Source organism: Tyto alba, unplaced genomic scaffold (genome assembly GCF_018691265.1).
Source record: "Tyto alba isolate M040663 unplaced genomic scaffold, T.alba_DEE_v4.0 Super-Scaffold_41, whole genome shotgun sequence".
Lineage (NCBI taxonomy): Eukaryota > Metazoa > Chordata > Aves > Strigiformes > Tytonidae > Tyto > Tyto alba.
Genome location: NW_024881317.1, coordinates 20,088,182 through 20,114,848, shown reverse-complemented (window position 1 = coordinate 20,114,848; position 26,667 = coordinate 20,088,182). Strand labels below are relative to the sequence as shown.

The window sequence follows — 26,667 nt, the reverse complement described above, 5'->3', positions numbered from 1 at the left end:
ATGCTTTCTCTCATAGACTAAGAGCATCCTCCAAACAACAGTAATGAATAACACAACACACTTTTCAGACCCCTCCCAAGACGTCACTGAGATTATTCCTGCACGCATATATGCGTTTACTCAAGTGGAGTGTTCCATGCTGCCCACTGAAGCTAAGACATGGATGCAAAGGGGAATGAAATCAGCTGCGGTAATTCCTGGCACTGAGGGCCAGGGCTGATGGGCTTCCTTCCAGGGACATCTGGTCATTAACCCTCACAGAATAAGGGCTCTTAGGTCCTTTCAGTCAGGACAATGGGCTGTATGCTAGGAAATGCTAACTTCATGCAGCAGAGGCTTAATCACACCTTTTGGGACTTTAAAAGCTGGTAGCTATTGATTGAGGCAAGGGTGGTGAAGCGAGGTCACAGCTGCCTTCATCTTTCATATGGGGTCCATGGAGACCACACGTAGTAGCATGCAGAGTTCCCTATTGATTCAAGTGGCTTGGCAATTAAAAAGCCCTGTTTTCATCCTTTCAGTCATTTACCCTTCACCAGATGAAGCTAAGTGGCCTCAGCCAGCTATCATGGTTGCCCAAACCAAGCTGGATGCACTCAGCTGTAACTCCAGATTAAATCTGAGCACAGCTTCATTTCACGCAAGTGAGGGTTGTCCTGAGACACACACCCCACACCCCACAACAGATGGGGCAGTGTTTCTCAGGCCCAGAGTGAGCCAAGAACCCAGTGAAGTGAAAATGGTGTGGCTCTGGAGGAAGGCCTTGCTGTGGAGAGAGACGAGAGGGGAGGCACTGAAGCAAGTCTATCTGAATGATTTATTTTCTGTGTTGCTCTAATCCTCCTCCTGTCCCTCCAGCTCACCAAAGAAATACAAGAGATGACAAACTGCATGTGGACCATTTGAGCCCTGTGGGGAAGAGGAGCGTGGCTTTCTGTCCCCAGCACTATTGCCCCAGAGCATTTACAGAGTTTGAAGATTGGGAAGTCCTCAAACCGTCTTCGTACAGCCCCTAGCACAGTTGAGTTTGGGGCAGTAGAGGGGCTCAGTCCTCCTGTGCACCCCAATAATATAAATGGTGAATAATTATGGCAAAGGCACAGACTCATCCCACAGTCAGCTCTGGAGCTTAAAGCACACATGAACTTCCCAGCAGGGAAATGGATGTGCCTTTTCATAAATTACTTCGTTGCCCAAATAAAATAAAAGGCCATTTCATTTTCATAGCCACAGTTTTATAGAACAATAGTAAAAAGTACCCAGTTTATCATGCCCACAGATGATGAGACAGCCGAATAATGCATTCAAACTACAAAGATTTCCAGAAACAATAGAGGACTTTACCACGTGTTATGGAGAATACAACATCTCTGGTGCAGGCCTCATGCAGACTGAATGCCTTCTGGCTATTCTTGCAACACTAAGCATGAGAAGACAGTAGTTATTATACCAATATAAGACAAATTATGCCCTTAAAGTCATATGTACAAAGGGCACTGTTGCTATTTTTATAGTCAAAAATGCAGCTGGCACTTTACAGATGAACCTTAAAAGAAATTCCTTACGCCCACACCAGTAGTTTCCCTCAACAGCCTTGCATCAAGATCTCCCAGTGCAGAAGTGTGTGTCTGCATGGACAACACATGCTAAGCAGCCTTTGAGCAAGTAACAATAGCGCTTTCACGTGAGCAGCATTCAACATACTGATGGCAGGACCAAGGCCTTAGCTAGGTGGAGTGGAAGAGCTATGTAAGACATCTTTAAATATAAGGACACTCTTGCACCTGTTTTCAAGGGATAAAAGTGTGTCCCAAACAAACATCTTCCATTTTAGTAAATCATGGCTGCAATCCCTGACCTTCTACCTTCCTGACATTTCCTACATTCCTGTGCCTTATTCCTAGACTCATCCAGAAAGATACATCCTGACTCTGGCCAAGCAGGAGCAGATGACGAACAAGAGGCGATTTCTTGACCAAAGGCAAGTTGTTTTGGTCTGCTGATTGGCACTGGCTCTGTGTATAGCATTCCCTACCCTGTTGCTCCATGATGTCTCACATTTGTGCGAGACATAGGTCTTTTCATATTTCCTTTCCATGGATAACCCTCCAAAACCAGCTAGTTCCTTCCATCTTTATGCAGCAATACTAAACTCTGGACAGTGCAGAGACTCAGTGGGCTCCACTGGGAACATACCTAAACTACAGAGAGAAGAGCTTACTTTAAAAAGCACCTTTACATATATGTGGGTAACTATGGTAGTAAAATCCTTGCAAGGCAATAATGCAATTTCATAGTAATGAGCTAAAAATTACTGCCAAGACTGCAATCTAACAGAATGCTTATACACTTCCCACGACTGGGTGACTGAAAGGGAGATTCATGCCATTCCCAGACAGTGAACACCAGGATGTCTGTAGGTTCTCATAATTTGCTTGAGACTCATCTCATCTGCTTATGGCCAGCTTATGTGAACTGTTCTCTTTGCCACATGCACGTTAGTGGGCTGCCATCAGATTCTTATGTACCTCCCAACACAAAGAGCAGCCACCCCCAGACACCCCCGTGGGCCATCGCCTCCTTCTGCCTCCAGTCAGCCAGCTGTGATTGTGGCTATCTGTGAGAGGAACTCTGTAACTGTGTCACTGTTGTATCAGCTCCAAAAACTTTTTCAAGCCCTGTCTTGCTTAGAGAGACATGTCTGTTAAATTCTTATCCCAATGCCTTTTTCTTCAAGATACAAACTTTTTCTCTTCACCCACCAATTTCCTTCTGTATTTACTTTGTGTTATTAGATGATAAAACCTGGCTAACGGGCGTCCTAATTATTGCAGCACCCGAATGACAGGCTTCAGGCAAAATGGTAATTACTTATTCAAAAGTATTCATAAAATTAACATATCCTGAATAAATTCAAGCTTAATTTAACAGGCCACTGCACTTATTACAACCATTTAGCACATGCAATTGTTTAAACTTAGTAGAGAGCAACTTAACTCTTTCACAAGAGTCAAAAGTAGATGTAACCACAATTTGCTCTAACAACAGAAAATGTCAAACAGTTTAGGGAGCTATACAACAATTTGTTCAAATGCATGTAAGTTAAAAAGCCTACGAAGAAGCTCTTTCCAGGCTTTTAATTACGGCAGAGTATTCAAACTCTTTCTTAAATTCTGTTTCTCAGCCAAAACAAGAAAAAAAGTGGTTGAAAAAGTTACAAATTCTCTCTCTCTCCTCCTCCCTACCTTGGAGCAGATTCAGGGCTTTATTATGAGATCCTTCTTCTACGGTTCCAAGTGTTACGCTTGAGATTTTTTTTAACTTTTATCTACAAGGCAGTGTTCCCCACTGACATAGCACATAGAATACTACCTGTAGTAAGAGGGGAAAGAGCTGTTTGAGTTTGGTACAGAAAATCTTGTGTACCACAGTGTCAATCCACATGGTAAAATCAAAAATCTTTGGGAAAATAACAGAATGGTACCTTTCATAGCACTGTTCACCCTACCTGCAGGAGTGTGAAGTATTCCCTTCTGTCACTAAAACTGTGTCAACTATGCATCTCTCATGGTATTATAGCCTGGTTTCCCAAGATTGGAGTGAGGTCTTTCAGTCATGCCACCTGTCTATCTTTCAGTCAGATAGAAGTGAATAACTTTAGAACAAAACCGGTCACTTTCTAATAAACTGAAAGAAAAGCAAGAGAGCACCATGTTCATCTTTAGTTACGACTACTAGAGCTGTATGAAAACTATGTACTCTGACATAATGGCTATTTTACACAGAGACAAACACACCCTACAGCTTTCTTGCCTCCTTCTTCCCTTTCTTGAAAATTTAATTTTGCATCCATCCTGCTTGGGACCCTGGCTATGGGGTTAGGAGAAACATTGCAAGATGTCCTGGAGTATTGTCCTGGGTTTGAGTGAGTAGTGGGTTTTTTTGGCAGCAGGGGAGTGGGTTATAGGGATGGCCCCCTGTGAGAAGCTTCTTGAAGCACCCACCAGCGGCTGCCAACCAGGCTCAAACCACGACAAGTATCTTCTTAGATATTTTTCCAGAAGGATGAAATGTCAGAAATGAATCAGTGAATTAATAATTCTCCTGTTACATAAATAATATCAAAGAAGAACGCTTTGTCCCTGAAAATATCCCTTTTACAGCATTCTGACCATTCCCATGGCTGCCCTATAACCTGTTTTGAAGTTTCTCTTTGTTGCTGCAACAAAGCCAACAACCGCAACATTTCTGTATAACCTATGTTAATGTAAAGCATTACAGATCCTTACTGTTTGTTCTTCATGTTCATCACAAAGTATTGATATCAAGTTTATTAAAGGAATTAGACAATAAAATACACTTAAGAGAATATGATGCCAGTCAGGTCCAGATGATTCCAATTTACTTCACTAAAATACTTTTGATTAAAACACATTGCTGGTGACGTGTCTTAAAAGGAACTTGGACTTCAAGCACTGTAATAACTGCAATATGTGCTCAGTCTCGAGACTTGCTACAGACTGCATAAGCTCAGTGCTAAAAACTCCTGCAAAGAGAGTTATTAGGTACTTACTCCAGACGCAGACTTCTCACTGTAGTCATTGCTGATGTCCTGGCACACCCTACAGAGGATCATATGCAAATTAATATAATTATTTAGATGTTCCAGACTCCCTATGCATCATTATGGCACAGTGTCAATTTTACATAAATGTCCACATATGGAACATTTTAAAAACCACCCAACTGCAGCAAGAGAAATGGAAAGAAATAGCTTTAGCAATCAGCAAGCTCTTAATAGCATCAGAATCTCAGCATTGACATGGACAATAGAGTTGTGCTCAAAAGGTCTCTCTGAGTAACACTGGTAACAGTGCTTTCCATCAAGATTGTTTTAAATCACTGATCTTTCTCTCGAGATGCTAAGATAAACTCTCAACTTGTGAGTATATTTTCTGGGTTTGTGTCACAGGATAGAACAGAAGATAAACACAAAAGGATAGCAAACTTTTTATTTTACTCGCAGTGGGTAGAATCCCAAAGTCCTTGGTCATCAAGACTGCTGTGTATTTCAGTGATGCTGTCTGTCTCAGCCCAACCTGAGATGCCAGAAAATCTCAATGCATTTAAAAAGGTGATAGGTCCCTTGATCTCTTTGATGGGGGTAAAGAAGTCCTGCCTTTTTTGTGTGTATGTGGAACACACAGGTGAGGAAATTGGAGTGAATGGGACACAGGCACATAGAGGTATTTCCAAGGAATGGTTTGAGGCAGACTAGCTGTGTGCCTTTCAGCTGGCTAAGGAATACTCAGGCTCACTGAGGTCTTAGGGAAGAGTCTTGGGCACCAGATACTGGAGGAGAGAGGACCTTTGCACTGACCCACTATAGCTATTCCTATCTGTGGTTTCTCTAAGATCACTTGATTTCCAATTGCACCTTTATCTCCCAGCAGTGGCAGCTACATAGACATGAAAGCTTCAGTCCTTTGAAAACTGTGAACTCATCAGGCCTGTGATGAAATCAGTCCGCCAGCTCCACATGGACATCTTGTGAAGATTAACGTTGTGATACATATCTACAGGGCTTTTAAGAAATCTGTAGTTCAGTCAGTTACCTAGACTGTCACCTCCTTTCTGTCTGAGCAGCTGAACTGCCTCTCCCAGCGAGCAGCTGGTTTGTGCCGGAGATAGCAATATCTAATAGAAGACTCTGGTATTGCCTGCTGCAGAAACCATTTCAGTTCTGAGCACCTTCTGTTCCAGTTGCAATGTGTGACCATACAGCAAATTCTAACAGCAAATCATACTCAAGTTTGTAAACCAGTTTAGCTGCCAGATTCCTCTTTGCTTTGAGAACATGGCAAAGAACCTGAGTGCCTGCTGCAGATCATGTCGGCAGAGCATCACTGGCAGGCCCTCAGATGGAAACAATGAGATACAAGGCAAAATCCCTGCTTTCAGAACTTCACTCTGATTTAGCAGAATGCAGCAAGAGTCAAGTAAGAGTGAACTAAAATTTCAAGAATCCTGTGGGTTTTTTGCTTCCGTTCAAAACTGACCTCATGTTCTGAGAGGCAATGTGGGGAATGTTGAGAATTAAGAAACTAGCAGAAAGCACTATGACATCTATTCCCATCTATTGCTCCATTATTAACAACAGCATTTTTTTCACCACCCTCCTTAGCCAGCCAGCCAGCCAACTGTCTGTAATATCAAAGAGAACACCTTAGGTTGTTCTGCTTCTGACATGACAGTATTCAGACAGCACATATTTTAACAGGTTTCAAAGACTCTGGATTCAGCAGCCACGTGGGGTATGCTTTGGAGCTTCCTGTCAGCAGAAATGGATCTCTTTGCACTCACGAGAGGAAAAAGTGATCACTTGAGCTAAAGCAGCATTAGCTCTCCAGGGCATACAGCATGCAGTGGGTCAGCACTGTTCCCACACAATAGTAGCTGGTGGTACAGATACGTGTGAGCTGAACGATTCAATGCAATATCACATTTCTGGCTGAGATTTTTTTTTCATATTTTGGGTTTCCCACAGTGGATTACTTTGAATCCATCTTCAATGCCTGATCTGTTTACTAGCTAGGATGTTTATTTTTGCTGGAGAAAAGAAAAACAATAAATGTTTTAGGAACGCAGCATAAGAACAAAGTATGGAAAATCAAAGGAAAATCCTAAAATGAACTCCTCTTGCTCTAGGGCAGAGAATATGGCTGCTGTATCCTAGTGTTCCACTCATGTGGGGAAGTTTCGGTTTTGTGAAATGTTACACATGTGCCAAGTTGCTGCAGATATCTGTATAACCCTTTCTTTATCTTGCAGCAGCAGTTAGTTATCAGTGTGGCCAATGCAGTGCACAGCATGGTCGCAAGCCTGCAGGCACACAGGTTGTGCACAGTTGCCTTATCACAGCCATCTATGTTGCGATGCCCTCAGGTTTTGTCCCTGGTCTGCTGCTGCCTCTCCAAAATAAGGCACAGACCTCATGCAGAGCCTGTGTTATATGCCAGCTTTGTGCAGATCTCTTGGATACATAAGACATCTGAAATAGTGGTTGACACCTATGTTTAAGCAACTGAATACTCACTTGTACTGTATCCATTCAATCAGCAGGACTGCTTAGGCAACTACAAGACAAAGCATTTAGATTTCAGGGAGGAAAACTTCTCACCTTCCCTAGCTGTCTGTATTCTGCTGGCTTTGTGTGGAGAAATACTCTCCAACATAAAAAGCCGTATGTAATAAACTCACAGGGAAGAGTTCCCTAATGCATTTGCTTATATGGTCAGAAAGTTCATACCAACAAAGCCTGAAAGTCATTTGGCCATTACTGTTGAGCACTGGCAGACCTCAGAAGTCTAGCTTCTTGGGCACAGAGACTTGCAAGACAGCAGACATGCATTGGGTGGTTATGCATAGAGTGGTCAATCATCTGCCATCCAGAGGTGAGCTATGTTTGTCACTATTCTATGCTTATAACCGCTGCGTGCTTCCAGGTTAAGCGATAAAGTGCTAATTAGAGCACAGCAGCATGAAGGGAAGGAAGTTTCTGCTTGTTCACTGATACACATCACTGTGAACCAGGCTCTGTCCCTGGCCCCACTGCTTGTTCTATCACAGGCCTGATTAAAAGACCTAGTGATGCAGAGAGCATCTCTTTGATTGGAATCTGGAAGGCAATATCCATAAAATCTTTGGGGTCCTTTTTAGATATCCACAAGCTATCAAGTGATCAGCAAAACATTTATGTAACCCTTAGGTGCTCAGCTGGTCTGGCACCTTTGTCCATAAAAGTCCATCCCTCCTATGTGCAGAAAGTGACTGCCTGAAGCTCTCAAGATCCTATTCTGCTAAGCAACCGTTTAACACTCAGACATTGTGAGACTACGTTTTTGTGGATGCCAGCTACAGTAACTCTACTCTGCTTCCATCACCTCATCTGGGGAGGGGTGAATTCGTGATTTTTTACACAAAAAGTGGATAAAAATGTCTCTGTTGGCCACCCTGGCATTGTTCAACTTCCATGTTCCCAAAGGAGCTTAATCTCAGCAAAGAGAAGAAAGGCAGGAGACAACTGTGAGGCTTTTGGCCAGTAAAATCATTCCAAATCCTTGTGTGTCTAGATTTGAAGAGCTTTTAAATCCAGGAGGGCTCACAAAATGCAATTTGGCCTTTGTGCTGTTTCAACAATGAGCCATAAAACTAACACCCTGGACCAATTCTAGTCTCTGTTCATATGAATTTACCCATGCACCAGTAACTCTAATGTAACTCCATGAAAGTCAATCAAGTGGTGAAGCTTCCACACTGAAATTACTGAAGAAGGGAAATTCTGTCATGCCAGACTGCAAATGAAGCTTAGGGGAACAGTTTCAGTCCTGGAAGAAGAAAGTTCCCAGTTATGCAGGGTAGCTCATATCTCAAGAGACTGTTTTTAATCATAACCTCTACAACCCAGTTACACAGCTCATGCTTTACTACTTGGATAGTAGTTGCCAACTGGATGGAAACCTGACTTGGTATTTTCCAGTTGATGGGAAAGCTTTCTGAAGGATATTTGCTTGAGCAGCACAACAGCCTTCCTAGAAATGAAACATAGAAATCACTCCTTCCATTAAATGCACTCACTTGCTCTAGACAATGTGAGGTTCATCTCAATACCCTGCTGAACTCCCACAAACTGTGCATCATGGCTGCTTTAGACACAGGTAGAAAAGGTAATTGCTAAGAGTAACTTTCTACTATAATGGCAAAACAGCCCTGCTACCTACTGGCTTTGGCTCTACTACTTGTCTCATCGGCTTGTTCCAGCCCCCACATCCACCACCCACCTTCTGGGAGGTGGAGGCAAAGCACTCTACAGTGTTGGTGGCCTCCTGCTGCTGTAGGATATGGCATGTGCCAGCATATCCTGCAACACAGTGCTATTTACTTCTCAGCCTTGATGTGGCAAGACACAGTTTTGTCTGCATCACTGAGAAGCTTTGAGCTAGCTCAGCCTGGCACTTCTTATGGAGTCCCTTTGGCACAGCTGATTGCACAAGCAGGTCCAGATACTCCTGAAATGGAATTTGTCTGGAAAAAAACACCCAACTATTATAATTTGAATCTTAAAAGAAGGTAGAAAATAAAGATAGATCATTGTCATTCCCCCTCATGGTTTCATTCTTACCGGGGGGCAGCTACAGCTGCATTCAAACCACAATGAACTAATTGCAGCCCATGTTTCAATGTGAGCTAACTTGCAGTGTATTTAATTGGCACCAACTGAACCAAGGTCTTGAAAGCAGGGTTTGGCTTAAGGTTAGAGTGTGGAAGGAAAAGATCCCCCTTTTCAACTGCAATATTGTATCTTGAGTGCTGATGGTAGAGAAAGAAAGTGTGACCTGTCAGAATGTCGGAGACAGAAAACACTGTATGTTTCTTTCTTGTTGTGCTGCTGTAGCTCACACTGCGATATATAGAAGAGATGGCTGATTTCTCCATAGCAGTTTGACAATCCTATCAAAGGGGATTCCTCTGCATAGCTGTGTGAGTGATGAAGAGACAAAGTAATTTGTTTCCCATGGATGTCCCAAGACAATCAAGATTTGGACCTACTTTTCCATTCTGAATATTGAGCACAGTCCAGTGAATAGGGTGTATACTCAGCTGATGCTGAACCTCTTAAAAATCTTCTATGATTGGGTGATGTGAGGCAGATAAATTATTCTTGCAGAATATCGGAAATACTTCAATATCTGATTATCTGAAAGTTGGTCAGATAAGCCTTGATATTGCACTGAAATAAGTAGTGCTCCTAGTCCCAATCTTCAGATATTTCCAAGGCTGAAGAACATAAAAGTTTCTGGTTCATTAGAGGAATGTCTGTTCAGCTTTAATCTAATACTTGATAGTGCTGTGGCCAGAACTCTGAGCCAGAATAAATACATTAAATTTGGTATTTCTTTCATTCTTGAACTATGGCCCTGGTTTGTTAAATACTTAGTTGTTCAAAGAATTAAATTTTGAGTCACCAGAAATGAGAGCTGTAACACTGAGAGGGATTGAAGCCATTGGAGGTTGACTCTGTCACAGGTGAGAAGGTAGGAGAAAAGCGGCTTTCCTCAGCCTTATCTTTTTATGGCCCAAACAAGTAGAGTCTGTCAGATTCTGCTGGCTCTATTATCAGGCCTGAGGTGCTCGGGTGTGATGACAATATAAGTAATGATCACAATGTTATTTGTCCTGTAGATACAGCTGGGTTTTGTACTTGGATAATGACTGTCTCAACAGGGAAAGTTTGGGCATTCTTCAGAGATGTAGCAGGAAGGACAGTAAAGATGTCTCCTTGTCTTGTCTGGTTCTACCGAATCACAGTCCCAGCAATCACAGAATACAGGAATTGTTCCTCTACAGCTCTCCCAAGGAGACAGGACAGAAAGAAGGCAAGAAGCAGAACTCTAGGTTTGAGAGAGCAGAGTGCAGCTCCACAAAAGGCCTTGCTCTCCAGCACTTTGTGTTGTCCTAAGAGGTGTTCCCTGACAGCAAAGTGCTAGCCAACAGCAGTGAAATCACACACTGACTTCAACAGAGGGTTAAAAGTGTTTCAGTCCTAACCAAAGCACTGCTGGGTTTTCTATTAAAAACACCCCAAAACAGCTGAGAGTTATGCCCAATAAGTTTAATAACTGATGAAACCATAGCAAGTGACAACTACAAAATACAAATCAGACACGAAAAATGATGGCATAAGAGTGGAAAGTAATAGTGTCTGCGATGAAAAATGAAAGCAAAATACACTTAACAGAGGATATGGGTTCAGATATAACACACACGGTCACATACAACACCGCATTAGTAACAGCACACACAGATACTCATTATACTGGGGATTTTCACAGTTCTCCACTTCATCCCAGATGACAAGTAAATTGATGGTTTTACTCTCTTACATAAATTCTTGTGCACACAACATCATCAGCACCAAAGGTCTGGAAAAGAAATAGACATGAATCAGAAGAGATGGAACCAGCAAACATTTAACACCATTTTTTACTGTTATTTTTACTATAGTAGCTAGTTCTACGGCGGAAATACATTTTCCTCTGTCTTTTGACAGATGAGAGTAAAGAAAGGAGTCATTTCGGAAGAGGAATGCAATGTAACTGACCTTTTTTTCAAGGCACGATGAATTTTGTCAGAATGATAAATGATGTAGAAATTCCCTTTTTCTATAGTTTCTTGGCATGCATTTATAAATAAACATGAGAAAAGAAAGAGAATTTGGAATGTACTGTTGTTATATTTAGAAACAGTTGCAGCACTTTGAACTGGAAATGCTGAGGATGAAATGCAGATGACATGTTCAAAAGGTATTCTTTGATATTTGCAGGTATAAATCAGAATAGTTCAAATGAAGTCAGTGGAGCAATGCTAAAGAGCAGGAGAATGTATACCTATAACATGTAAACATAATGCTGCTGCAAGATGTTGACACACCATGGTAGGTATGCCAGAACCCTCTCTCCCAAGGAGTACTGTGGAAAGTGTTAGTCGTAACCTTCCTTCAGGATACTGTGACCTTCACCAGTGGATTTGTTAACTGTGGTAAGGGTCTGAAATGAGGGCACATAGTGGAGAAAAATGTTGTGGAGATCAAACTCATTGCACATGACTAAACGTCTATAAGATCTCCCAAATGTTTGGTCACTCTACATCTGAAAGTCACTGACTTATTACAGACTATGTCCCATGATCGTCCCTTTTGTTATACCAGATTCAGTACCTCAGAGTACCTTGATTTTCCATATACTTAGAGTTGGTGTTATATGGCGGTGTACCATTGACTGAAACAGTTTCAGATACGCATCTGAAAGCCTGTGGGTTTAAAATCGCTCTGTAGTTCTGCACTTAAAAGGCAATTCTACCACAGCAATATTGCAGAACATATTATTAGGACACTTAGGCAGGACAGTGATTGTGACAGCTGCCTGAGAAAGCCACCTAAACCCCGAAGTGTTTATATGTACTTTCAGGTCTGGAAGGCTAAAATCTAACCAAGCAATTAAACATAAAAGAAATAATGGGTGCATGAGCAAGGAAATACCAACTGCAAAAAACTTCATGTTCAGCTACACTGATAGACAGTTTTGAGCTCACCACTAACAAGTTGTGAGGTGGGACGTTTGGCTGTAGTAACTGCCAAGGTCTCACTGAAAAATATAATTAAGACCTACGCCAGTGTGTTATGAAATTTTAGCTGGACTTCATTCGTCTTAATGCTTTCTACACCTGTTCTGGCCAACAGCTCTTTCAAAGGATTTGGCTCTAAAATTGACTCTAGCTTATATTTTTTTCACTTTATTGAGGAGAAATCTGTTAGAATTTTGGAGATATAAGCTTTGTTTTTATGCATATAAAGAGCTTATCATATCAATCTTTATATGCATTTTTAGCTTATATATGAAAATGTCTGAAAACAAACGTTAAAGGATGCATATAGTTAGTTCTCTACTGCCCACAACACCAGCTGCAAATACTCTTACTATGGCTTCCATCAACATTTCCAAAATTATACACAAAGGCAAAATTATTTTGGCAGGAGCTTTGCCAGAGGAAGCAAGTCTGAGTCAAGACTGTCCAGGGCTTGAGGATGTCTGTGGAGACTGGAGGGTCACTGTGACAGTGATTGTATTTCTATGGTACACTCAGGCACTTCTAAGTACGGTGAAGTTTGGGTCCCCCACTGTTATTTCAACACAAATCATAAATAATAGTAAAACTGTCTTTGTGTAGTGTTCTTCAAGAGCTGGCAATGTCCCAGTCTGACAATTGGAGCTGCACAGCTATGCAGCCACATCTTGTGATGTGAGTGGGTGCCGCATCAGCCAGTTCTAATGAAAAAGGCTGCAGCAGCAGTTTGCCAAACTCTTGTAACCTCCCTAGTAAATTTATGTCTATTCTTCCAGGGAAATTAAGAGACAAACTCCTTCCCCTAAACCTGTGCAACAGCAGTTATTCTCACAACAGGTCAGCAGTTGTATTGAGAGGGAACACTGCAGGGAAGAGTAGATTGAAATCGATGTGATCTATACTGCAAGTCTCTCCTAGGGAACCACTGTAGGTCTGAGTGTCTGAAATTCTAGTGTCCAGTTCTGAGACTGTGCTCCTGGGCAGAACCTGCTCATAAGACATCAGTGTAGTCTGATTGGCAGCTTCCTTGCAAGACCCACAGGAGGGAGTGTGACAATAAAGCTAAAATTTTGTGGAGGAAGCAAGAAGAAATAGTAACTTTCCAGGAAGGCTCAGTAATACGGGTGCATCCAGAATGCACTGCAGAAGCAGCAAGTCCACTTGTGTGTACACACAGACTGACTGTTGTGTACTCACAGAGTCACAACTTGACACACTTGTGAAAAAGGGCAATGGATGTTTGTTTTGCACTTCCAACAGCTACTCCAGCTGGACTGATGGACTCTTGAAAAGCACAGGCAAAGGACTGCATTCAAATTGCTCTGTCAGGATAACAATTAAGTGCAGAAAACACGGACATACCTGGGAGCCCAAATACATAGTAGTCTTAATCAGTTGCTATACAAGAGGATTGTAATTCCCTGCAACACACCAGTCTCTCAGTCTGGAAAACCACTATAATTTAATACAGTCATATCTTTAAATCTAGATCATAAAGAGATAAAATTAATGCAAAGCCCAATTACAATAACTCTGGAGTACCATGTAGCCACTGGGAACTTCTCAAGCAGACAGGCATCCTTTCCTTGAAGACCCAGCTTATGTTATGTGGCCTCTGACCTGTTTCAGGAATATGCTGCACTTTTTTAGCGCTTAGATTTTATACCTTATACCCATTCAGATGAGCAACCTAATTTCATACTGAAGCACATAAATAAATGGCTTTGATTGCCATGGTTATGTACATGGTTTAAATGTGGACTTATGTAAAAGGTTTTTCTGTATCTTATTGTAACTTACTAGCACTGTTGATAAAACTCCACTAAATGTTGCTAACCAAAGCAAAGAGGAATGTGTTCAAACTTGCTGCATTCCTTTTCTTGTGGTTCCTCACAGAAACATTTAATGTACAGCTGGGTCCAAACTCAGGGGAAGATCCAAATCAAAGGCTGTTACTCCTCTATCACACCTAAATCCTTGTATTGAGGAGTGGGATGAAGCAGTGTAGTGTCTATGGTTCTAATTATAGATTGGAAAGAAGTCTAGTTCCTGTCAGAGCTAGCAGACTGTAAAGATTTCCATGTCCCAAAGGAGTAGAACTTCCTAATAAAAAGAAAGAGAGAGAGCGATCCTAGCTATTTGGTGGTGAGGTTTCACCAGAGCAACTAAAAAAAAGTGCAACACTACCAAACTGCAATTCAGATCTAATGAGAAGATGCAGGATTTTCAAATGCCACCTTCTCACCAGTTTGCAAAGGTCCCACTTACAAAATGCTACAAGGCAAGGCTTCTATCTAAATCTAAAATAGGATTTTAAATGTGCAATGACTGCAAATTGCAGAATTGTTTTCTTCACTTAGCTTGTCATAATCTGTAGCTAAGAGTCCAAAGCACACTGCAAACAAAGCCCTGCGCAGGGGGATAATCCAATAAATTGACCTCTCTCGGTTCACTCAAAATCTGATGACCACTGACATCATTAGAGATTAAAAGAGAATTACAGGGCAGTAATATATTATTGTATGAGTAAATCTGCTTTTTGAAGGCCTTCTTTATAAACATTTGCTGAGGATCCTTTGTGATAAGTGGAGCACACAGTGTAATTAGGAAGACTGTCATTGAAGCAATCACCCGGGAAAGATCACTTCTGCCAGTGTATGCAAAAATCCCCCGTTATCTGCTTATGACTGACCAACCTGCAGAGGCAACTTGCAAAAGGAAGACAGAATACATCAGCAAACAAATGGAGAAGAGAAGATATTACTTAAATTAATCCTCAGAAAATGTTTTGTCCACATGCAAACTTCCATGTTACCTAGAATAAAGATATAAATCTTCACAATAATGGCATACTGCATATTTCCTTCATCCTCCTGACTCCCATAATGTTTTATGAAAGGTGTTGATCGTTATGGGGCCGTAGTCACAGAAGGTGCAGCCCCCACTTTCAAACTTGGATATTAATAGCAAATCACCAATGTACAACCTCACTTTCTATACGATATCAATTGATAGGACCATGCAAAATCAGGTCATTTATCAAGGTACCTAAATTTTGGTATTTGTGTTTGATAACTGCTCTATTATACAGTCTCCTCAGAGTCATGCAGCAAATGAATGACAGTGGTAAGAACATGAGACGATGGTATCTCCCACTAGCAGTCTTGAAAGCCAGTACACAGCACACATCAAAGTGACAACAGATATTCGAAGAGGCTATATACAGGGTCAGATGCACCCAAGATGCAAATGGATTTGGCTTCCTTTTCTGCTTATGTGTTTGGGATGTGACCCAGACCGGGCTGTACTAGTGACCAGGGGCTGCATATCCCTAAGCCCCCTTGTAAATCTGCTTGTGCCAAATAATAAATTAAAGCATTAGGTCCATGCAGCACATATGTATGCTTTATTACAGGCTTCCGAACTTTTATCAAGGCTGCTTTAGTGAGCTCAGCAGCAAAACCCTCCACTGACCTCAGTTTGGGTAGACCCTCCTTTTGATATCTCATTTCATTTAAGATCACTCTCCAAAAACTGTAGAAAAGTTAAACACTCAGGTAGTTTAACACTGTTCGATACAAGGCTTAAGCACATCACAAATCTCAGCATTTGGCTGCAAAGTATCTTTCCAAATCTGCATTGACCCTTCTCACCTAGTATGTTTAATTTTAGAAGCCAGCAATATAATTTAAAAAATGTTCACTCACTCGTCTAGGCTCTACAGTTCAGCAGTTTTAATCAACTACAGCATGATTTTTCTGGGGAGGGCATGCAGAATAGAAACCATGCCTGAAACCCCCCTAATGTTCTGATCTTTGACCCTTGCTATAATTGATTCTGAGAACCCCTGTGTGATACATGAACTGTGTAAAATGTGGTCTGAGGCTGTTTTTAAAGCCACTCTTCAGTAATCATCCACTTGAAAATGTTTGTGTGTTACAAATTAAACTAAAACCTATAGAGGCATGAGCCGCCATGAAACCAGCAATGCAGATAAAGTTTGAATATAAATGTTTCTCATTTGAATAGCTAACATTTGGAAGCAGCATCCTTTAATTTTGTAAAAAGCAGACCTTTTGTTCTTCTGACTTACATAAGTGATTGATAGCTCATTAAAGTCCCTGACAAAAACACACAGCAACAGCAAAAACATTCTAGAGTATAATAGGGAAGAAAAAGCATATTACAATAGACTTAATCCCAGACCTTAATTTTCAGACAAGTAAAGAAAATACATATTTTTGTGTTATATTCTGACCTTGATTGCTCAAGTGCTAACATAAGTATAGTTTATGAATGTGGAGTTGTAAATACAGATATTTTGACTCTCTGCATGCATTAGAGTCTTAAAGTACAATACAATATAATCTAAAGATAGTCAAGACAAACAAGTGTGGACTTTCATTTCACGTGGATCTATCCTTTTCACCCTCCCCTGCTTGCATATTTCATGTAATTTTTTTTACCTACACTGTTCAGTACTTCTAAAAATGCAGCACTGAAATCCCAGAAAGTATATCAGATGAGTTAAAATAAACAGCACCAATGAAAGCAGTTGCAAAGCTCTAACACATTCACAGCACCTTTTTTATAAAGCAGAGCTTGATCCTTCTTCCCTCACTCAGATGAAAGGACTCTTTTTCTAACAGGACTTTAGACCTACATCTGCCATTGTATGAGCCAAAAATTATTTATGCTACTAATAGGAGTAATGTAATTCTCCATGCTGCAGGGAGCCAAGGAGAAATAAAGGCAAAGTTAACCAGTACCTGAAGGTAAAGAAAACCTTTGCTAACTAGTTTGTTTCCAGCATCTGTGTAGAAGAGGACATGATGTGACATGGAAGACCATCATATTGCTCCAAGAGCATATTTTTGAAGAACATAAGGAATTCTTCTGCCAGGATGCAAAAAAGATTGATAATTATACAATAATATGTTTTCTATTTTAGCTCTGTGGTAGTTACGACAATTCAACACTGAATTTTTTTTTATTATATATGATAATAAATGCATTTTATTTAACATGCTGTGTTGGGGAGAAAAATATATTCTACCACTAGGAAAATGTTACAATCAAATGGACCCCCTAAGTAATGTAGCATATTAAATGAAAATTATGTGGCAAAGCTCCAACATTTATGCAGCCAGTTTTAGCAGAGTAAAACTCATTCCTTACCCCCTGCCTGTTGCCCCAAGCCTTTTTTCCATTCATGTCTCAGTCTAACACAGTTTAGATTCCTCCTTGCAACTCCTTCCAATGGGGGTATGAGTTTTCTTTATTTCTTCTGCAAATGCATGTAATAGCTAAGAAGGAGACTCAAGACTTGAAAGATTTATTTGGATAGAGAAAGAGGAGCAGAGACTGTGAGAATAGGTATCAGCCTTGCAAAGTTCCTAAACTGCTACATCACAGGCTCTGCCCCATAAAGATAGCTCCCAGCTGCAGACATCTAGAAGTTCACAAGTATGTGGTTTCCTTCCACTTACTTAAGACGCTTTGCCAGAATGGAAATAGGGAAAGCTTACCAAAGCACACCAGAAGGAGTAAAGGAACAGAAAATATTTCTTAGGTAAGTAGGGAGGTTTGAGAAGTGTGAAGATGGGAATTGTTAAATGTTTGAAGTGATACGGGCAGCAAAACTGAATGAGAATGAATTTCAGGTCCTAAAAGACCTTAACAAAGCTGGGAGGATGGACGAAGAAAGAAAGGAGAAGACACAGAAAGATCTCTTCTTCTCACTGTGATCTTAGTTTTGAAGAAGTAAGATGTAAGTAGGGGTTTGCAGACTCAGATCCAAGGAAAATTTCCAAGAATAAGATAAAACAATCTAGGTTCAATTTTTCTTCACTGGAGTGATGAAAAACCCAAGCATAGTTGAGAGGCAAGAGATCAAAAGAAATCACAGGGTCTTCTCACTAAGAGCTCCTATTTCCACTTTGCTCTCTATTATAGCTGAGGAACACACCTCAGCCAATCCCTTCAGGTAGTTTAGCTTTTAAAGGCCAAATAATGGTCTCAAGGGAATATTATAGGCTTCTAAAATTAGGGGCCACAGACAAGAAAATGTAGCTTCCCTTACCATCTTCTGTCTTCCTTCAAACAGTACAATCTTTTGTTGCCTCTCAGAAGGGCTAATTTTGGCCATCTTAACTTCTCCAAAGGACCAGAGACCTCACACTCACCACCATCACTCCCAGAAACACCTTGCTGTTGAGCTTTAGGGTATGAGAAGATTTTGAACACGTTGACAGATGTATTTAAAAAATTTGTACCTTCAGTTACATCAGATGCTATGAGGGGCTTGAAAATCTTTGTCCTGAGGAGCAAGTAATGCCCTAATATTCCATAAAGCGAAAAAGGCCATTATGCTCCAGAAAAGAGGTAGGAGAATGGAACTGCGTATCATACTAAATAGTAAAAGACAAAGAGAATGATCTGGATCACTTGGAAGCAAACACTATGTTTTCATAATGGCCACAATAAAATCGTACATTACAAACAATGATCATAGTCCCAACTTGCAGGAGAGGGGAAGGGGATCGGTCTGGGGAATCAGAAACCAGAAAAATTATTTGGGATCATGATCAGCTGAGCACGAGTTCTCACAGAAGAGTTAACAAAGTCTTTGCATATAAATCAGAATAATTTCGGATAAGAGCAGGGAGATGAAGTCACCACTACATCAAATGATATTATGATTTCTAGCAAAACAGTATGTGTGGTTCTGCTGTTCATAGTTTAGGAAGGAAATTGATAAATTGGAGGGGGTTGTAGAAGCACTGAAAGAATGATTCAAGGAAAGCTTGCATTATATTGAAAGGTTCAAGGTTTTCTAATGGTTTAACTTAACAATGAGAAGGTTCTTCCAAGAGGTGGCTTGATCGGTGTTGTTAATAGAAGTATTTGCAATAACAAACTTCAGGCATATTAGTTAGATTATTTTCTACACAATATGTAATGACTGGAAGTTGAATCTAGACATATACAGATTAGAAATAATGTGTATATTTTAACGGCAAGGAAATTAACCAGTAAAACAACTTATCAAAAGTTGTGATTGAGTTCCTATAAGTGGAAATATTTTAATAAGAAGGAGGTTTTTCTAATTTATATCCTAATTTGAAAAATAATTAATTCAGAAAAGCTCAACAGACTGTATGATACAAGAAAAAAAGGTTAGATGGCTTTATAATCTCTGAATTGCTCTGGTTTCTTAACCAATCTCATTTTTCTTTCCCAGCAGGGTAAGTTCACATTGCTGACTGCAGGAGGCATTTGTATTATGACTGGTTTTCTTGCTTTGCTTGGAGCAGTTCACTTTGTTTAACAGCTGCCTCACTACTTTGTTGCTTAAATAATAAACTACAGATATGTATTGTAAGAATGCTGGAAAAATTATAGCTGAGAATATATTTTGTCCACTGATTTATATATAAAGATGTGTAGCAGAGATCAAAGTAATTTGCCTCCTAAATTTCTTTGATAATACAAAGAATTCCAGTGGTTGAATCAAAAGAAATTATCCAGAATTGGAGTATTCATTCAACAGAAACCAGTGTGATTTCACTAACAGCATACACCTTCTCATAAGGGGTAGGTGAACAGTTCCAAGATGTCTGGAATAATATTAACACCTTAAAAACTTTTTGTTTATATTTGGTTAGGTTTGGGTCCTATTTTAGTTTCAGATGCAATCTTAAAAACAGAGCTCCAACTGCCTTGGAGAAACACTGGAGAAACTGTTTGCTTTTTAAAGTTCAGAGGTTTAGTTAGCGTGATAGTCTGAAATAAAACCTCCCTGCTTTGATGTTTTCTTACCTGTCACTCCAGCAGCCTGTCTTCCATGCCCAAATTGATGAGGCGTAACAGTCTAATCAACTATTTATCCAGAATTCACTAGTAAGAACGTGCAATAAAATGATTCTGAACCCAAGCTGAACTGTGCTCCTTGTCACTCAGAGAAGCTGTGTCTTTATCTAGTTCTGGATATTATTTCATTAACGTGGAGGGACTACTGAGAAAAGATTCAGTGAAGACAACTCAACTCTAACAGAAATAAGTACAATAGAAATAAATAAACTACACATGATTAATGGTGTAAATGGTGAGGCAGTTGCTGAGGTGCTGCTCAGAATGGCTACAGCAACCCTGTTGCCATATGGAGGGTCACACAGGACTTGGGGGGATGTTGGCTGACAGCAAATGTGCTAATAGGTGTATTCCTGAGAAACTCATGAAGGCAATTCTGAACTAGATTCAGAGTTGATCAAGGAATTGGGGAAGGTGGCAGAGATGGGGCAGGAATTATATGTTTTTCATAAACAGAATGAGATGAGAGTATGCTAATATACCACATCTTTCCTGCTATACACCATGTGATTGTGGATAAGAAGCAACATTTTATGCACATGGCTAAAAAAAGGAGGTTCTCCAGAGATGAGGTCAAATGCCTTGATCTCCCTTTCACCAGTGAAAATCTGCAATAAATCAAGCAAATTCTTTGGTGGTGGTGTGAATTTACGGAGCAGAAGTGGCCCACTTGCGATTATTCTACCAGTAAAGTATGGCAAAAGTTATAGCAATAAAATGTAGGTGAGAACCTGCATATATCTTAATTGGTTCTTAAAATAAATATTTAAAAAGAAAGCAAAAAAAGGGATGTATGAATTGTACTGTAAAGGATTATGAAAATGGTAGTTTTCCAGGTGGATTTAAGTAAGGAAAAACAGTAACTCATACTGCATGGTAACAAAAATCTGTTAATATGGTGCATGCATATATTGGGTGGGTTCAAGCTTCTTACCAAAATCAGCTCATCATTAGCTAATTCTCGAGTCCAGTATGTTTTGGGGCCATCTCCTTCAATAAGAGTTTGTTTGCAATAGATCTTGTTTTCATTCTCCCAAGTGGCCAAACTCTGCAGGCAAGAAAACCATTAGGAATAACATTAATTATATTCCCCAGCAGCATGAGGCAGAGAGACAACAATGAGCAGTAGTGAAAATAATTGCTGCAGTAAATGAGCAACACATAGATAGGTAAAGGCAAAGAGAAAAAGACATCAGTGAAAAGTGGTAAAATCAAAATTAAGGTGTGAGGGAGCATTTTGGAAATAGGTATATATTAATAACAAAGCAACAGTAAATGTGTCTTTTCAGTGTAACTCTGCATTTGTTTACATATTAAAAAGCCACCCAGTTTTCATAAAATGCTTGATGTTGAAAAGTATAATTTAGAAACATGTGATAAAGTAGTGTCTGCATTCCCAAGCACCTTTGTACACATGCAGTTTGAGCTGACATTTTATTTATCACTACAGAGTCCCCTTAGTGTAAAATCATAAAGAATTGCATGTTATCATGTTGTGGTCATAAATAATGCAGTATTTGTCACTTACAACCTGTGCCAAGTTAACTGTATATTAAACACTTATTGTGCTGACAAACTAGAATAAATCACAACTAAATTAAAGAAACTTTGTAAGAATGCTAGTGTTTGCGATATTACTTTTTCAAGGATTGTGGGTCTGGAAATTGAAATACCCTTGAGCATTTTTCCAGGCATTTCAATAATGACTATGAAACCACTGAAAAATAAAAAAAAAAAAAATAGGACTGTGTTTAGCTTTCACAAACAGGCAAGCCCTGACTCTGTTGCTTTTCGTTCTGCAATGGAACAGCTGTGCAGAGGATACCCTATAATGAACATGCAAGTAATCGCTTTATAACTAGCACATGGGAGACATTCATTAGGCTGTGATTATATACACATACATATATGTGTGTGTGTGCGCATATGTATACATAAATTCAAGTTAACACTTCCCAGACTTTCCAAGGGAAAAAAACTTTACTTTGGTTTAAAATTAGCTTTTACTTTAGAAATATTTTTTCAAAACACTAGTTTTTTTAAGCCAACAAGCCATTCTAAATGACAGATATAGAAGCTATGCCTTGCAGTACAACTACATATGACTTGCTCTTTGTCTGCATGAACAATGGAGCAAGTTAGTTGGCAGAACAAAACCCTCCAGCCCATAAAATATATAAAAATGTATCACCAGTCAGCAATTTTGCCAGATATTGCAAATTACATTCTGAAGTATTATTTTATTATCTGTCAGTTTCTGCTCTGTGGCCACATCTTGGTTATACGCACACAGCAGTACAACTTACTCCTGAGAGTGGACTATAAATAATTTCACAACACACGGAAAAAATTTACTACTTCACAAAACACATTTCTTTCAGATTTTTCCAACTTTCATAGCTTACAGCCGTAATTATTGTTTTTCCATCTGCAGCAATAAATCCTTCTCTAGAAAGTGGGTCACATTTATTGTATATGCATTATGCATGAAGACACTAAAATACTACTTTTGCCGAACAAGATAAATTAACAAAGCCAGCAACATTTCCTGGACAAACTGTTAAATATGTGATAACTCATCCTGGAGATCAAGTGGATGTTCTGAATGTTCACCGATTCCTAGAGTTTGCCTACCTTTTTCATAAATTTAAATTCACAGCAATTACAACAGAGAAAGTTCTGAATTTTCAGTGGTGCAAATGGTCTCAGAAGCTGGCCCAAGAATTAGCAGAGATCATATTTTGCAAAGTAGATTATTTCACCATCCTAGAAACTTTTTAAAACTGTATTCTCATTTGAGACTACAAACTGATACTCTCTATTCATACGTCTTTAAGTGTTTTATATATACTTCTCTTGTACGTGTGAGAGTAAAGTGCCTGAGGAAAGGATAATCAACCCATGACTTTGGTAACTTTTTTCAAATGGCAGTTACGATGACAGCCCGCTTTTCCAATGCCCCAGATCCCATGTATCTATACCAGTGAGACATTGGCGTCAGACGCTGCTGACTTAAAGCCCCCTCCATGGCCCTAGAAGTGGTTACAAAGGTAGAGGAGCAGGGGCTCACACACAGAATCAAGCCCAAAACACTCCAGTGAACGCCCTCTAATGCACTTCTGCACAAGGAGATGGTGTAATTATGGCTGGTATAACACTAGCTGAAAGTCTGTCTTACACTGTTAAAGACTTATCTGATCAGCAAACTGGAGACGTGCACTTGCAAGGGAATGAAAGAGGATTTCAGCCCCAAACTACCGACAGTCTCCGGTCCTGCATGTGAACTCAGCTGATTCAGTTTAGGAAAAAAGTTATGTCAGGTTTGTGCGCTAAGTCCTGACTCTTGAGGTCTCTCTTGTTCCACCGTTCCCCATGTTCCCAGCAGGGACAGAGGCTAGGGAGAGCTTCCACTGCAGCTGAGGTCTCCAGAGGAGAGGGAAGCAAAAATAGCTGGAGAAACCCCAGCCGGTTAAGGAGCTGGCAAGCAGGTACTCAAACTCTGCCTTTGGGACCTGCCATGCTCTGCTGCCTTCAGATTCCACTTTACCCTGCAAGAGGGAGAACGCTGGATGAGGGACAAGAGGAGCGATGACCACCAAGAACCCCAAAAGAGTGTTTCTGGGAAGAAGAGGGTGGAGGGCAGCAATGCCACTGTCTGGGGACACCAGCAGCAGATGTGTTTGTCCCATCTAAAAAGAACTTGATAACACACACACACATCAGCTCTCCTCCTACCCTGCACTTTCGTCCATCCACCGTCTCCTCCTCAAAGCTCTCCCCGATTTTAAAGTTGATCTCAGTGGTGCGGACAGTGGTGGAAGTTTTGATGTAGAACTGGTCCCCGTCCTGGCGGATCTCCACGTGGGGTTTGGAGGCAGCAGCGACCGCCACCTTCCTGAGCATGGCATTGACACCTGGGCGAAGCGGGGAGGAAGCAGAGCCTGAAGTCGCCCGCCGTGCCCCGGGCTCAGCTCGCCCAGCACCACCAGATCGGGGCGGAGGAGGCGAGAGGCCGGAGCGACCCGGGGTACCGCGCGTAGCCCCACGACAAAGCCCCGCACAGCCCCAGCGCGGCAGAGAGAGGCGGCTCGCCGGCAGGTCTGCACAGATGCCAAACGCGAGGTCTTGCAAGGATCCCCACGGCAGAGCGTGGCAGGAGCCGCCGGGCCCGCCGCACCCTGCATCCCCGGGACAGGACCAGCGGCGTTCGCAGGTGAGGCTCTCACCGCGCCGGCTCTGCGATCGCGCTTCCACGGGCAGGGCTCCCGGCTTTCCCCCGCACCGGCGGGAGGCTCTGCTGCCCGCGGTCGGCGCACGGAGCTCTCCCGGGTGCCTGGCCCTGGAGGCACCGGCCACCGGAGCGCGGCTCCGGCTGCAGCCCGCCCCCCCGCCTCGCCCCGCGTCCCCCTCCCGCGGGGGACGCAGCCCCGGCTTGCCCGCCGCCGGGCTCCCCCGCGCCTCACCCAGCGCTTTGAGGAGCTCGTCGAAATTCTCGCTGCTCCTCATCTTCCAAGTGCCGGCGAAGTTGGGCATGGCGGGGCGGGCGCTGCGGACGGCGGCGAGGACGCGGCGCTGCTGCTCTCTCTCCGGCTCAGGCACCTTGTGAGCGGGGCGGGCCGCGGCGGCGGCGGGGAGCGCGGGGCACACCCACCCGGCCCCCCACCCCTTCCCCCGGGGCCCGCACCGCGCCGCCAGCCAGCCGGCCCCCTCCCTGCCAGCCAGCCAGCCAGCCACCCATCCATCCATCCACCCATCCATCCATCCTTCCAATCCTCCATCCGTCACTCCCTGCCTGCCCTGCAGCCGGCCAGCTGCCTCCAGTGCCTTCACAGGAAGGAGAGCCCGATTGTCACTTATCCCGCAGCTGGGGTGGACGTTGATGACTTGCTGAAAGGTCCCAGAAGCAGGCAGGGAAGGGAGAAGGCAATCCAAATAAGAGCAGCCTCTCTGGGCTCATGCTGGATTGATCCCCACCAGGGCAGGGCCGAGGCACAGGACCATATTACACCCTCGCCCCCGCGCTCCCTGCATGCACAGGCCTCCCAGCCAACGGACCTGCCCCTGGCACTGCTCATCTGGATGGCCACCAGGCCCGAGAGGTGCCAGGGAGCACAGCCCTTCCCACAGTACGAGACTGCTGTAAGGAAGCTGACAGTGCCCTCTGATCCAAGTCTGCCCCTTTGAGAAGGGTGATGGCAAGGACATATACAATGTCTATTCCGTTCCCCAGTCATTGCCGCACACTCCCTCATTGCTCTGTGGTACTTCTGGCAGTTGGAGGATATAGCTGTGGAACCTAAAGGTATTCCTACTGCATCAGAAAGAGCGGTGCCCACGGCAGTCACAAGCTTTTATGGAGAAGCACATCAAGCTATTTCACACTTATTTACATTAACACTAGTGTGCTAAAGATTTGAGAACTGCTCCGTGCCTTTCAGACTTTCCATGACCATTTCCATCATCTTTGCTTAGAAGCCCTCAGTTTCAGGTCAAAGATACTAGATTAAAGTTCCTTATTGCAGCTGATTTATCCACATGATTAAAGGGAACAGAATTTGATGGGTTAAGGCATATGGAGTTTTTCTGCTGCTGTTGTGCATAAGGAAATACTCAGAACATTCAGAGGTCTGTGATTTCCCACTCAGAACAGAACCAGATGTATTTTAATTATAGGAAAACCTTTGCTGAGCCAGCTTCATGGTACGTTCACAACCACTCTTCACTTGTTAGACTCACTCTGTAAAACGAACCAGTCAGTTACTTGAGGTATGTATAAAATGTGTTCACTCCTGGAAAATGTATAGATATGGGAGGTACTTTAGCCATATGTTAGGCAGAACTCTTCAGTTCCTATATGCTGAAATTTGCTCTCAGTTCTTAGCCCAGGAAGAATTTTACCTGAGTAAGAGGCATAGATCAGAGCCAAATATTTGTCTGTTGATAGTCACTCTTTTTCTACTGATTTTTTTCTTCTGTTGTTTCAGAAGGACAATCTGGAGACCTGGCATAGTTCTTTAACTGAAATATTTTGATGGAGAATGTGTTTTTTTTTCAGGAAATTAAAATTTCAGTGAGGAATATCTGTTTTGAATAACTGAGTTTGTTTGGGGTTTTTTGGTTTTGTTTTTGTTTAAAACAAAACAAAACAAAACAAAACCAAACAAAAAAAAAAAAAAGGGCACAAAGCATTCTTCAGTTTTTAGTAAATGACAAAAGAATTAATCCCCATCTGAAATACTTTGTTTAAACATTTCCAATCTCCTCAAAAGAACTCCCAAACAAACAAAACACTTGAGAAAAAAAAAAAACCAACATAAAACAAACAACAGCCACACAAATCATTTCCCTATTGCAGCTAGGTTCAAGTCTTACGAATAAAAGGTTTCAGGCCCAACCAACCCATACCAAATCTGTGTATAGCTATGAAACAGTGAAGAAAACCCCTTTTCAGTCCCTCAGATTCAAATTCCCAGTTGCACAACTGAAAATGTACTACCATGATCCAGGCTTGCTTCCAGAGTCCTGCAGAATATGTATATATGGAGCCCAGTGGAAGTGATATAGCTCACTCTTTGCAGGACAAAGTCCTTAGCTATCCATGATAATAAGTAT

At 41.7% G+C, this 26,667-nt stretch overlaps 1 protein-coding gene across 1 annotated transcript; it reads right to left on the bottom strand.

Annotated features, from left to right (window-relative positions):
* Window positions 1-10,654: 10,654 nt before the first annotated feature.
* On the bottom strand, window positions 10,655-24,752 carry CRABP1 (cellular retinoic acid binding protein 1). The gene is made up of 4 exons (XM_042803927.1): window positions 24,519-24,752; window positions 23,791-23,969; window positions 20,990-21,103; window positions 10,655-10,982 (listed from the first exon to the last, which is right to left on the bottom strand). The coding sequence occupies exons 1-4, from the start codon at window positions 24,586-24,588 to the stop codon at window positions 10,932-10,934; spliced, it is 414 nt and encodes a 137-aa protein (XP_042659861.1). The 5' UTR covers window positions 24,589-24,752; the 3' UTR covers window positions 10,655-10,931.
* Window positions 24,753-26,667: the final 1,915 nt, after the last annotated feature.

Coding starts and splice junctions, on each gene's coding strand:
- CRABP1 (XM_042803927.1), bottom strand. CDS start 24,588: ATGCCCAACTTCGCCGGCACTTGGAAGATGAGGAGCAGCGAGAATTTC. Junction 23,970..24,518: donor CGAGCTCCTCAAAGCGCTGG/GTGAGGCGCGGG, acceptor CGCTTCGCCCAG/GTGTCAATGCCATGCTCAGG. Junction 21,104..23,790: donor TGGATGGACGAAAGTGCAGG/GTAGGAGGAGAG, acceptor TCTTGCCTGCAG/AGTTTGGCCACTTGGGAGAA.